At 51.4% G+C, this 14,030-nt stretch overlaps 1 protein-coding gene across 2 annotated transcripts in view; it reads left to right on the top strand.

Moving 5' to 3' along the window:
- The first annotated feature begins 1,723 nt into the window (after positions 1-1,723).
- Positions 1,724-14,030, top strand: part of LOC110337042 (protein ADP-ribosylarginine hydrolase-like protein 1) — a 34,620-nt gene continuing 22,313 nt past the window's right edge. For both annotated transcript variants that reach the window (XM_029532086.1, XM_021219784.2), the window contains exons 1-6: positions 1,724-2,071; positions 7,066-7,230; positions 9,608-9,733; positions 10,173-10,313; positions 12,878-13,005; positions 13,156-13,288. In XM_029532086.1, coding sequence (XP_029387946.1) covers positions 1,861-2,071; positions 7,066-7,230; positions 9,608-9,733; positions 10,173-10,313; positions 12,878-13,005; positions 13,156-13,288 — 904 coding nt within the window. In that variant the 5' untranslated portion in view covers positions 1,724-1,860. The remainder of the gene's footprint in view (positions 2,072-7,065; positions 7,231-9,607; positions 9,734-10,172; positions 10,314-12,877; positions 13,006-13,155; positions 13,289-14,030) is intronic.

The following is a 14,030-nucleotide window of genomic DNA, read 5'->3' as shown; positions in this document are numbered from 1 at the left end:
GTTGTGATGTCCTTTATTCTTGGTTGCACAAATACCTACCCGTGCACATCAAGGCCCTGGCCTTTGTCTTGGAGCAGCAGAAAGACCCTCTAGTGACAGCAAGCAAGCCCTTGCCACATTGCACCCCCACCGGGTAAGTAGCATGCTGGAGACAGACAGACAGCTCTATCCCTCCATGTCCCTTTCTCTGCACAATATGCTTGAATGTGGGGCCATATATCAGAACATGCTAATACAGCTAAGATTATATCTAGAACATATTTACCCAACACAACAGGTTTAAGAGAAACATGTAATCTGCTCCACTTCCAGGGGAGACAGCATGCCCCTTGTCTAAGTGAGGTAGGTGCTGAGGTGTGGTACTTTAAGTGTTCAGTGCATTCCATACTTGATGCTCTGAGGGCACAGAAGTAAGCTTCCCCGCTTCTCTTGCCGTGCCTAGCATCCTGTATAAGAAGGGGCTCTATGAATGTCAGACTAGTGAGGCAGCCTCATCTTGTGTGTGATTTTGACCGAATAGTGTAGAAGTGGTTTCCAAACGTCCACAACAAAGCCTCTCCCAAGAGTCCTTGGACCTCACTCCGTAAGTTGATCAACCTTAAGTGGGAGCTGGCTCCTGCTGGCTTCTGCTGTTTGTCTGTCTGGATGGGAGCTGTGTACCTTCTGGATTGGCGGGACTGCTTCAGACTGAGTTAGGCCAGCAGGAAGGTCGTCTTGTTATACACTAAAGTTCTCTCCAACTGTATTCTAAGTCCAGGCGATGCCCTGCCAGGTCTGGGTGTGACAGACTTACGTCACAGGAGAGCCAGCAATGTCTGAGGCTGCAAGGTTTGTGCTTGAGACAGGGTATAGGGAGGTGGTTGTCCTAGGTCGTTTCAAACCAAGAACCCTGGCTTTATAAAGTGTACCTATTCATCCTCATTATTTAATAATTCCACGAGCAGGCAGTGATGTTTACAACATGTGAAGTTTGAGGTGGCATAACTACATTTGACATTTGTGTAGACATGCATCACTAAAGTTTAGTACTGGAGCCCCTTATTAGACACTAAGTTGTGAGATAACACTTTTTCCCAGGAGCTAGGAGTGCTCATTCCTGTAAGGTTTTCTCTTGTGACAGTTTTAATGGAGCTGAGGATCAGACAAAGGGCCTTGTATACATTAGGTAACTGTCCGGCCTACTGCAGCCCACAGCCCTCAATTTTATAATAAGGAATGGGTTTGTTTTGTTTTTGAGGCAGGGTTCCTCTGTGTAGCTATGGCTATCCTGGAACTCACTCTGTAAACCAGGTTGGCCTCAAACTCAGGGATCCACCTGCACCTGCCCCTGCCCCTGCCCCTGCCCCTGCCCCTGCCTGCTGAGGTGTGTACCACCATCGCCCAGCCAGAAAAGTTTTCTAAAAGCATAAAACTACAATGGGTGGGCCTCAGCGTTAGGCTGAATGAAAGAGGGCAGACAAGAGGAGAGGCAAGAGGAGTGTGTCTGTCTGAAGGGAGGGCAGAGCAGATGGCCAAGGAACTGGGATGTAGCAGTCTGTTCCCATTGTGGCTTGTCGCTCTGCCAGCAGGGGGCACAACCCACCAAGGTGCTGACACAGTAGCACAGCACATGGGCTCTGAGCTGGCTGGGTGTACACTGGCGCCAGCAGGCTCCTTTGCTCCGTCCAAACAGCTCCCACGTGGTGAGCTCTGAGCCTTTATCTCATTGGTGCCACCTGCCAAGGCAGGGAAGGAACGCCTGGCCCTTTGGAGAGTGCTGGATGGTGATACAATGACCAGTATAAATGTCAGCGGGGCTGGCTAAGGGTGGCCAGGAGAGGACAAAGGCTACCGCAGGGTAAGAGGGGGTCACCTTCCAAGATGGAGAAGTTCAAGGCTGCGATGCTGTTGGGGAGTGTTGGAGATGCCCTCGGCTATGGAAACGTCCGCAGGGAGAACAGCGTTTTAGGCTCGATCCAGGGGGAGCTGCAAAAGACGGGGGGACTGGACAGCCTTGTGCTCTCACCTGGGAGGTGGCCAGTGAGCAACAACACCATCATGCACATGGCGACTGCCGAAGCCCTGACCACAGGTAGGACTGACTGGCATATGCTCCAGGTGTGTTGGGGTGGAAAGACCAGACGCCTGGGTTGATAGCAAACCAGCACCAAGAACCCCGAAGGTGGTGCCTTAGAGCCCTGAGTTACCTGACACTGTTGCTGAAGGCGGGGATTTAATATTCACCCAAGACTTGGAGCCCGAGAGGCAGCAGGCGGGTCATGTTTCTCCTGAGTGTCTTTGGGGGACAGCAGCTCTTGGCAGATAATTAAGCTCCAGATTCTAAACAGTATGGGCTTGTTTCTGTGTTACGTGAGCCTTTGGGAGCTGCTCTGGGGGGGGTTGGGGGGAGATAAAGCACATACATAGGTTCTCACTGCAGAGGCGGAGCATCTTGTTCTAAGTCTACCACAGAAAAGCTTGAAATGTGGGCCCACTGAGAGAACACTGTTTGGGGGATGGCATCTCAGATCCAAATAATTAAGGCTGAACTATCTGTCCAAGCGATTCCGTTTGGGCATTATTTATGAGTGAATGTTCTAAGGAAGAGTTTTGGACGTGGGAGAGCAAAGCTTGTTCTCTAAGGAACAGATCAGCGCGAAGATCAAGGAAATGTTACCTGGATTTCAGAGACGCGCACATATACAAGCGCCGTGTTTCTTTGCTCGACATGGTGTGGTGGTAATATCCTGCAGGTCTGGCATGCCATCATTGCAAAACTGAGGCCTGAGGCCAGCAGTTGAGCCAACAGACCCCACTTACGCGTTCCCTGCTCTGTCCGACTGTCGTGAACACTCTCAGCTTAGTTCTGTGGTCATTGTATAGGAATGCCACCAATGCCGCGTCTCTAAATAGAGCTGAAGCACATTGATAAGATATGGTGTCACAGCTTGTTGAAAATGGTGAAGCATCTTTCTGAGTGTACCTCATGATGAAACCCAGGTATTTATGGATTCTGTGGTCATTGTATAGGAATATCATCAACTCGCCCCTGAATAGCTGGGGGCGGGGAGAGGGGAGAAAGCACATTGCTGAGGCAGTTTTAGCACACACTACAGGGAATGAGATGCTTCGAAAATATTATGAATTCCAAATCTTTATTTCCTCTCATATTTTGGGGGCATACTTATCTGCTTTTATGGTCGATAGTGCAGCTCAGAGCCCACCACGGCTCCCACAACCTCTGGAAAACAGGACTTAAAACTGCAGTCAGTACTTCCTCGGAACGCTTGTTTTCATATTGCCAGCGCACAGCCAAGTCACATAGAGGTGCTTGTGGGTGCTTACTGCCGACGGGGGTTCTGAGGGTGCAGAGTGCTTGGTGTGTGTCTATCCCTGGGGCTTCCCTGGAGAGCCCCTGGCTCAGGTAGGTCCTGTGTAATGACACAGAGCACTTGGGATTAGATCAATGGACAACGGTCCACTCAAGATGAACTGTGTACATTTAGGAAGGTTTGGGCCTGTTTGCAGTACTGAGGGTTTATTATTATTATTATTATTATTTGGTTTGTTTGTTTGTTTTGGGGGAGAAGTGGGCTCCCTGCCAGTCACCAGGTTTACCAAGCATATGTTGCTGTCATAGCTTCTTACTGTAGCTCATGGACACCCCTTTAGTTGAGCCTCTAAACCAGAGGTTCTCAACCTGTGGGTCACAACCCCTTTGGGGGTCAAGTGACCTTCTCACAGTGGTCACTTAAAGCCATTGTAAAACACAGATATTTACATTACAATCCATATTCATAACAGTAGCAGACTTCAGTTTTGAGGTGGCAACGAAATAACTTTATGGCTGGGAGGCGGGGGGGCCACTACAACACGAGGAACTGTATTAAAGGTCACAGCATCAGGAAGGTTGAGAACCACTGCTCTTCAAAGTAAGCATGTACTTTCTGCTCACAGAAACTCAAGGTTTTCTCTCTAAACAACCCAGCCTTTAACCATTGTAGTCCACTTCAGGAGTTCTTGGAGACAGGTCAGTAACCATAGGCACAACTCCTTGCAGCAAATGTGCATGAGGAGCTGTCCCACCCGCCTGACACACACTGTCCCAAGGCCATGTCATTATCACACTCTGAAAGGTGGCTTCAGGGTTTCCACAGGTGAGAGATGGACACCCAGAATAGTTGGGTAACTTGTCCAGTGCTGTGCAGCCAACTGACAGCACATCCCGGCCCCTGGCCACAAGCTGTGTTCTTACGTATCCCTCCTGCTGCCTAAGGTCAAGGTGGTCACAGAACTACGTATTGTGGTGTTTCGGTGCCCCATAGCCTGCTCCCCAGAGCGGAACCACTCTTGGCACAATAAAACAGGTGCCACTCAGGATTCCATAACCCAGCGAAGACTAGGCGATCTATAAACCACGGCTCGGCTGCCACGGTGGCCACAGCTCATTCAGGGTCAGCGGGTGCCATTCGGGACACGAGAGCGGAAACAAGGACAGGGCCTGACATTCTACAAGTCATTCCAGTAGTGGTGCTCCGGAGACCTTACTCAGAGGACCAAGGCAACTTCACCACGGCCCCGGGTGAGCACCTAGTGAGCATGTGACTCACATCGGGACTGTTTGCTCTGAGGCCCAGGTATGAAGCTCCACATTCCCGATTGGCTGCTGAGGAACTGGTGAGGTGACTTGAGGCACAGCCTGAAGAGAACTTGAGACCAGCAGAGGAAGGGTGTACCAGACCTTCTCCTTTTCTTCCTCTCAGTGGCTCACTGGCAGACACACAGGCTGGAGCCAGAATGAATGAGAGAGGATACAACCTTGTGGAATTCTTGTTGTTTTACTTCAAACTCCATCATGGTCTTCTTCTTCTTCTTCTTCTTCTTCTTCTTCTTCTTCTTCTTCTTCTTCTTCTTCTTCTTCTTCTTCTCCTCCTCCTCCTCCTCCTCCTCCTCCTCCTTCTCCTTCTCCTTTTCCTCCTTAATTATTATTATTCTCACATTAGTTAAGAGCTGTTGGTCGGTCTTCTAAAGTGACTTATCCTTCAGGAGGACTGGGTAGGGAGACGAGCCTCGACGTCAAGGCAGAGTGCCCAGAAGGGTCAACCGACTGACCAGCGCGTTTCTTTCTTTCTTTTTTTTTTTTAAAGATTTATTTATTTATTATATGTAAGTACACTATAGCTGTCTTCAGACACTCCAGAAGAGGGCACCAGATCTTGTTACGGATGGTTGTGAGCCACCATGTGGTTGCTGGGATTTGAACTCAGGACCTTTGGAAGAGCAGTCGGGTGCTCTTAACCGCTGAGCCATCTCACCAGCCCGACCAGCGCATTTCTTGTGTATATTCCTACCCCGTGACTGCTGGGTTCCTTGTGGCCCTCCTTTCACTCCGAGAAAGCTCGGTTTTAGTTGAAGGCAGAGATTTCGCGCTATCTGATCTCATAATAATGGTTTAAGAGGGACCGGGAAGAGCCAGGCTGCCAGAACAGAAGAAGAAGCTGCCGCCATTTGTAAGCAGATAGCACCAGAAAACCAGTGCCAGCCGCTCGGACCTGCCTCCCAGCAGGGGTTTGCAGGCAGCCGCAGCTAATTTTATTCCTGTAGGGTTGCCACATGAAGCGTGGTTATGACTTAGGGTGCTCCCTCCTCCCAAAGTTCCGCCCATCCTTCCTCCTGCCCCAGTTCCACGCTAGGCATGAGCCCTGTAAGGAAGGAGAAATGGGAGGGTTTGCCTGTGTTCCAGGCACACTGAGAGCAGGGCGGGGCAGGGCGGGGCAGGGCGGGGCAGGGCGGGGCAGGGCGGGGCAGGGCAGGGCAGGAGAGGGGCTCTTTCTCCAGCCACTCACAGCCGTGGGTAAAGCTCTGATCCCATCAGTGAGCAGTCAGGCACTTCACTCCATTTGGCAACGAGGGAGTCTCAGAGGTTTCCAACCCTCTCTGTTCTGGCACGGGTCATCACCAGCCCCTTGCCATGCCCTGTCCTTCTCTAACCACCCAGCTCTCAGCAAACACAGGTCACCATGGCCAGCGAAAGAGCCAGTGCTTGTCTCCTAGCGGCGCTTTATCCAAAGCGCAGCTGTGGCATGGGACAAAAACCCGGTGGTGGCCATGCAAGAACGCATGGAAGATCATAACTACAGCCTCATTGGGCACCAGGACTACCTCCTTCTCTTCAGATGGTCACACACTCTGGACTCCACTGTCCTTTTGTCCACCAAGCCGTGGATTAACTTAGTGACCAAAAATCTCTGGCTCTGCCATAAAACCCATGCGTTCTGGCTGTGGCAGTCTTCCTGGAGAAAATGGTGGTTGCTCTGGAGCCTGTGAGGTGGAAGTGAACGCCATGCTGGCCCAAGGCAGGGCTTCAGGATGGACTAGCTCTTTTCATCCCTGTGCCCCATGATCCTTCAGGGTTTTGACCCACTCTGGTCCCCCAGAGGCACTTCAGGGGACTAGAGCACATTTGGCAATAGCAGCCACGCAGAGCCCTGGTTTCCCAAGAAGGTCGGTAATTGGGAGTTAAGGCTCAGTGAAATCATCCTGTCTCCTGGTGTCCGCTGCTCTGCGTGGTACAGTTTGATATAGTTTATTTGTCTTAGTGAGAATTTTACTGCTGTGAACAGACACCATGACGAAGGCAAATCTTATAAAGGACAGTATTTAACTGGGGTTGGCTTACAGGTTCAGAGGGAGGAGGGGACCGGGCAGCATCTAGGCAGGCATGATATAGGCAGAGCTGAGAGTTCTATATCTTCATTTGAAGGCTACTAGTGGAAGACTGGCTCCCAGGCAGCTAGGACAAGGGTATTAAAGCCCACACCCACAAGACCACACTGCCCAACAGTGCCTCTTCCCGAGCCAGGCATATGTATTATTCCAAGTAGACAAGACTGTTAGTAGAAATGAAGGTGGTGGGTGGGTGTTCCCTAGACCCTCAGGACACCAGAATAGGGTACCAGGCAACTGGAAGTCTAAAATTCATCCAGGCGGCAGGGGAGTCGCTATTGATGGAACCTGTTCCTACACCCAACCCCTCCCATACTTGCTATCCACGCTGAGATCTGTTCCCCACCCCTCCCTCCACAGACTACTGGTGCCTAGACGACCTGTACCGAGAGATGGTAAAGCGCTATGTGGAGACGGTGGAGACGCTCTCAGAACATCGGCCGGACCCTTCCACGATCGAGGGCTGCTCCCAGCTGAAGCCGGATAACTACCTCCTCGCATGGCATACGCCCTTCAGTGAAAAGGGTCAGAGACCTCTCTGTCCACAGAGCTGCAGTTAGGGACCCTGTGTGTGTGTGTGAATGCCGGCAGTCTGCCCCGACACTTGGTGTGGTATTCCCATCCATCTGGATCAGATCCTTTGACAGGCAGGGCATCCCCTGTGAGCTATCCCAGCTTGCCTGAGCATCTCTTAAAGATGCTGTCTACTCGACAACATGCTTCTGCAGAGGGGTTTTGGTACCCATCTCCACTTTCCTTTAAGGACTATTTTTTGCTGCCTTTGCTTGAAGCTTATGTTTTGGTAAGAAGTGTTGTCTGTGTTCATGTCTCCTGTGTTCTATGCCATCTTCATGGGACACAGCATACAGGCAGCCTCAGCTCCCACCTCTCAGAGCCTCTCCTCCTCTTGTGCCTACCTCGTACTGGTACCCGTTTATAATAGTGAACCCACAGATCTGCATTTACTCTGAGGGAACCCATGTGCTCCACTGTGGGTACCACACTGTCAGCCCCGCTTCCCCAGCTCCATCACTCTGGGGTCCTGGGCTCACTCTTCCCAAAGAGAAGAGGAAGTGCTAAGACTTGGGATGTCTCTGAACTAAAGGGCAGGAGAGCAGCAGAACACTCGTGGCAGAACCAGGTCAGCCACTGATACCCAAGATAGGCCAGGCAAGAACAACCCAGGTCCGATAGAAGACGCAGTGCGGGCGGTATAGATGTTACCAGCAAGAGAGATCATCTGAAGGAGTCACAACTAAGAGTCGCAGTTTAGGCAAGCATAGCAGGACTACTGTTCTGTTCTCATGTCTGCTACTGGGATGGAACACCCCAGATGAAAGAGGTTTGGAGGGGAGGTAGTTTATTCCAGCTATGGTTTCAGGTTACAGACCATCATCACAGAGAACTCAAGGCAGGAACTTTAGTCAGCTAGTCACCGCACCCACAGTCAAGAGCAAAGAGAAATGAATGCATGTGCGCGCTTGCTTGCTTGCTTGCTTGCTTGCTTGTGCACAGCTTGATTCATCCACTTTTAAGTGTTCAGGATCTCTGGCTAGGAATGGTGCTGCCCACAGTGGACTGGGTTTTCCTACATCAATTACTTTAATTAAGACAGTCCCAGCTGACATGCCCATAGACCAGTCCAGTGTAGGCAGTCCCTCGCTGAGACTCTTTCAAGGTTTTCCTAATGGTGTCATGTTAACAAAACTGACCATCACAGCTACCAACCAGGAAAACTTCGGGGTCATCGCTGTGGTACATGAGGAGGCATACAGAGTTTCCTTCCAGGCAGGGCAAATGCGGTACAAACTCTCGAGAAGAAAACCCAGTATTATCTGTCAGAACTATTTAATGAAAATGCATTTTGAGCTGACATTCCACTTCTAAAATCTTAAAGACCCATAGAAGCAGCATAGTAAAGCAAGTGAGCAGAAATGTGTGTGAGGGTGACCCTTGTGCCATCAGCTGTACTAGCAAAAACCTGGAAGCACCCGGGTGTCCCTCAGTAAGAGAATGTTAATTATATATCAGTACAATAGAGTGCCACGCAGATGTTTAAAACCACGAAGTAGATCTGTGTGTTGAGATGTGGATACTCTTGGTTATAGATTGGTGGGAAAAAAAGCAAGATTCCAGGATTGGAGAGAAGGCTCAGTGGTTAAGAGCAGAGGCTGCTCTTCCAAAGGCCCCAAGTTCAAATCCCAGCAACCCCACGGTGACTCACAACCATCTGTAATGAGATCTGACGCCCTCTTCTTGAGTGTCTGAAGACAGCTACAGTGCCTTTGGACTGGAGTGAGCGGGGCCAGAGCTGGCAGAGGTCCTGAGTTCAATCCCCAGAGACCACATGATGGCTCACAACGATCTGTACAGCCTCAGTGCTCTCATATACGTAAAATAAATAAATTAATCTTTTTAAAAGAAATAACGCAAGATTCTAACCACTCCCCACAGCTATATCTATGGAAAGGTTGTGCATGTGGAGAGAGTTCATAGAATGTACACACAGGAAACTTCTCGAAGGACAGTAGAGAGCCTTCACAACAGAAATAAAGAATATTCATGTTTTGATGAGTGGAAGCGCAGCACATACGTGAGGTGGCTGAGGAGGAGGACAGAAAGGACTCTATGTCTGATTCAACGCTGCTTCAGTTGTGCCCTGAGTCAAAGCATATCATGAGACTGCCCTGGGCCAAGAGAAAGTCTGTTTTCAGAGGGCTAAATAACTCCACTTTCTTGCAGCCTGACTGCAGATCTCCTTTCTCTTGCCCAGGGTTCCCGTGGCCTTTACTGCTCACTCATCTCATTTACTGACTCTCCAGTGTTCCTCACACTTCAGAAATGTGGGACTCTCACAGGTCATGGGTGCAAACCTGAACTCAGGTGTCTATCACCCATGTAGGTTCAGGATTCGGAGCTGCCACCAAAGCGATGTGCATTGGAATGCGGTACTGGAAGCCAGAAAGGCTGGAGACGCTCATCGAAGTCAGTATTGAGTGTGGTAGGATGACCCACAACCACCCTACAGGTAAAGCACTGAACGGGTACTGAACAGGGGAAAGCCTGATGCGGGCGGTGATGCACTTGAGGACAGAAGTGGGATCAAGTGTGGTTATGTTGGAGAGCCCATGCAAGGGGGAAATTCCCATGGTTCCTATACCACTCGTGCCAGAACAAAAGAAATAAGGGTATAGTTCTTGAGGGGAAAGTGGGCTCCAGGCTAATGAGGGCTCCCAATCAGTTCTGTGGGCCGATGCCCTTCTCCACGGCCTGGCCTGTGCTATGTGTCTCTCTGCTTAGTCTCTGGGCTCTGTAGCAGCCCTGAAAAGGTGCCTTGCCTATTATACAGAGAGAGAGGCAGAACCCACAGCTCTAGACGTGGGTTAGGACTCTAGAGGTGTTTGGACTCAGAAAGCCACTGGCCCAGGGTAGCAGAGCTGTATCTCTCTCTTCCTGATCCCCTCCAGGTTTCCTTGGGTCCCTGTGCACAGCACTGTTTGCCTCTTACGCACTACAAGGAAAGCCACTCGCGCAGTGGGGAAGAGAGATGCTGAAGGTGCTTCCTCTGGCTGAGGAGTACTGTAGGAAAACCATCCGGCACATGGCAGGTGAGCCTGACTTCCTCCTGCCCCAGCACCTTCTGTTCACCCAAAGCACATGCGCTCACGCTCAAACTCAAGTCCTGCACCAGCTGCCCAGCAGCGCTGGCTGCTGCCCCAAAGGCAATGTCTAGAGAAGCCCTGGTCAGTTCCGGAAGAGCTAGCTTACGCAGGTCCTCCTTACCTGGCAGAGGGCAGACACTGCTCCAAGTAGCATCAGGACCTCAAGGAGAACCACTGCCTTATGAGGGAGTGGCTTCTTCCTCAACATCCTGAGTCTCAGAGACACGCCCCCTCTGCCCCTCCAAGCAGACACCAAGTGTCTGGTGCAGAAGAGGAATGAATCCCGCCTACATTTCACACAACCCCACCTAACCTGTTTTTGACTGAAGAGATGTATCCCATGGCAGATACTTCCTTCTGTGTCCAGATGGGTCCCTGTGCCATGAGTCCTCAGAGACCACGAAAGGCCCGTGCTCTGGAGGTCTCTATCTGTCCTCATTAACCCGGAGCCTGTCAACCTTTTGGATATGGTCATCCTGTTCATCAGACATCCCTGGAGTACGGTGGCTTCCAGGGTCTGACACACAAGGAGCAAAGTATACCCCACCCTCACCTGCTTGGCTCAGGAGTTGTGCTGGACAGGAGACATAGACACAGGGGCCCGAAGGCAGGACCAGGGAACTCAGTGCTCACTCTCCAGGCCACTGAGCATTCAGAACACACTGTCATCCCAGGGCTGCTCTACACACTAGGAGGGATGTGTGAGTGGGAAGTATAGATGACCCCACGTGTCTGCCTGTGTACCTAAGTAGAAGCAAACTTTTTAAAATAAGCCACCGGGATGTCCTGGAATGGGGGGGAGGGGTGCTGGGAGCACAGGGCCAGGGTTACAGCTTCTCCAAGACAGAATGAAGCTGAGTGACTCCTGAGCAGTCTCCAAGAGTCACCACCAGAAGGGGGGGGGTATGTTCTAGAGGGTTCCAGAACAAGGACACAGGATACACAGAGGACACCCACTTGGCCTCAGCCCTGGGGGAAATGGGACCCAAAGGATGACGCCAGGCATTCGAGCTAGCTCATCTCTGAACTGCCCGACCTTCACTTACTTCGCCTCCAAGGAACATTTATACCCTTTATTTTTTTGCTTAGATTAATCCACCATTCCCTGGTTCCTCTGTCTCGAATGTCCCCTGAAGATCCTCTTATGCTACCCATAGTAGGTGGGCTGTTTCTCTCACCCCTGCAGGTTACCAGATGCCCCCCAAGACTGGAAGGTAGTTGCTATGATAGAGTAGAACCTTACAACGCAATGTTCACATTGCTAAGGGACACCTGAGACACTCAGAAGTCCAGGTGGCTATTTCTGAAGTGTGCCATTCATGAGGGGTAGCGGGGGCATGAAGCTGAGAACAGAGTCCATTGCCAGGCCATTTGGAGACGTAGCTGTTTCTAAGAGGTGACCCCAGACAAACAGTTCAACTATGCCTGTGTGATTTTAGGTTTGCTTAATCCAGAGCCTTAGGAGTTTCTTTGACACAGCACTTTGAATAGAGCCTAAGCTCACTCAACAACTGCTCCGTAAACACCCTTGGAGAGTGTCCGGTGAAGCCTTTCTAGGTCTGAAAGGCAGCTGAAAGAATCAGACAGGCTTTGCCTCTCCTGGACTCTGGGTCTGGAAATCTCCCTCCCGAGCGCCTCAGGCAGAGCTGGGGCCAGTGCTGGCCCACACAGGCCTTTCGCCTTTAGTGGTATTCAGGCAGGCAATGTTTTAGCTTCATGAGGCCCGGTAGGTCCAGAGTCCCAATGTTCTAGTCCAAGAGGCTGTCCCAGCCTCTGTCCTTTGCTGGCCAGCCATACACAGAAAACAGGTTCTGAATCTTTACCTTCAGCTATGTCCCCCAGCCCTTACCAGCCACTAAAGGCCACGGCGTTCCCCACCCTTTGGCACCTCCAGAGGAGGACACACTGGGAACCTCCCAGAGCACCCCGTTTCCTGCTGCCGTGTCTCTGGAGGTCTCGGTCCTCTGTAAGATGAGCGGCTGCTGGCCCCTGCCCAGCTGGTACCCTCTTCATCAGATGTACCTGGCAGAAGTACTTCAGCTCACCTGGGGCTTGGGTTTCAGGCTCTCAGTAATAATGGAACTGTTCCTCTCCCTGTGCACGTCCAGGGTTGAGTTCATCACAATACAGATGTCCCTATTGGGTTTGTTTTGGATCTCTGGGTTTCTCTGTTTTGGGGGAGCTTTTTCTCTTTTCAGTCACTTATGCATGCTAGGCAAGCCCCCTTAACCCTGAGCTGCACCCTCTCATTAATTAAGATTATAGGCCCATAGTCACTCTGCGATCGATCGCTTTCTGCTTTAAAGAGCGTTAAGTAACCCTGGTGTTTTGCACGCTCCCCCACCGCCTGGGCCACTTCTGGAAGCAGCCACCCCCTTTGGAGCTGCTTACATTTGGCACAGATACACCATCCCCACAGCTGCAGCCAGGAGCAGGCACTGCCCACCTCCCCCATCCCTGTGCCCGCCCCTGAGGCACCATCAGCCCACCTGCCCTGTGCTTACACCTAGAGTACCAAGAACACTGGTTTTACTTCGAAGCAAAATGGCAGTTCTATTTGGAGGAAAGAAAAATCAGAGAAGACGCAGAAGACAAAGCCACCTTTCCCGACAACTATGACGCAGAGGAGAGAGACAAGGTGAGTCCAGCCCCAGCCCTGGGAACTGTCTGTGCTCCGCGGAACTCCTGGACACAGCGAGAGAGTGGAAGAGGATGTCGGGTGGGCAGCGGCCACAGGGAGGGCCTGGGACCTTTTCCTGGACTCACAGTCACCCGTGGTTCTCTTCAGACCTACAAGAAGTGGAGCTCAGAAGGCCGAGGGGGTCGGCGCGGCCATGATGCCCCCATGATAGCCTACGATGCCCTTCTTGCTTCGGGGAGCAACTGGACCGAGCTGTGCCAGCGAGCCATGTTTCACGGAGGTAAGGCATGGCTTACTTTGGTATGGCTACTTCCAGAAGGTGCTAATCTCTGTACACTGAAGCACTTCTAGGTATTTAGGGTCCACAGACGTGGGGTTCAGCTGCAGACCCAGATTCCAGGCTCATCTCCATTGCTAGACACACCCTGCAGTCTTCAGTAAAAACCCAGCTGTGCCATGTAGGCCACAGATACAGTTACAGTAACCTACTTTGGTGTGGCCCACATCAAAGTCTCACGGGTGACCACTGTCAGGACTCAGGACAGTGACCAGGCACAGGGACTCTTCTCTTTCCAGCCACCCTCCAGAGCTGGCAGGTCTCCCTCGACCGGATTATACAAGTTCCCCTCTCCTGCAGCTCTGTGGCCTGTACAAAGCCACAGCATTTTATAGCCAGGTTCCTGGGTCTGAGTGAAGCATGTTGTTCCTCAGTGGCCACCACTCCATGGGCTTACCAAGTGTGGAAACAAACGATAAGAACTGTGCAGAAATCCACAAACACTAGGCTCACCGATGTTTGCTGGTACCCAGTGCTTCAGCTAGGACCACCCATGTCCACACCTCTGAAGTCAGCCATGAACTTCTGGAGGAGCCAGGCTGTAAGGAAGCCAGAAGGAGTTGAGGCAGGACAGGGGGAGTCACCTCATAGAGTCCATATAGGCAGGGGGAGTCACCTCATAGAGTCCATATAGGCAGGGGGAGTCACCTCATAGAGTCCGTATAGGCAGGGGGAGTCACCTCAT

The sequence above is a fragment of the Mus pahari genome, chromosome 19 (assembly GCF_900095145.1).
Source record: "Mus pahari chromosome 19, PAHARI_EIJ_v1.1, whole genome shotgun sequence".
In the NCBI taxonomy this organism is placed as follows: Eukaryota; Metazoa; Chordata; class Mammalia; order Rodentia; family Muridae; genus Mus; species Mus pahari.
Note: the sequence above shows the minus strand (reverse complement) of the source record. Positions and strands in the feature narration are given on the sequence as shown.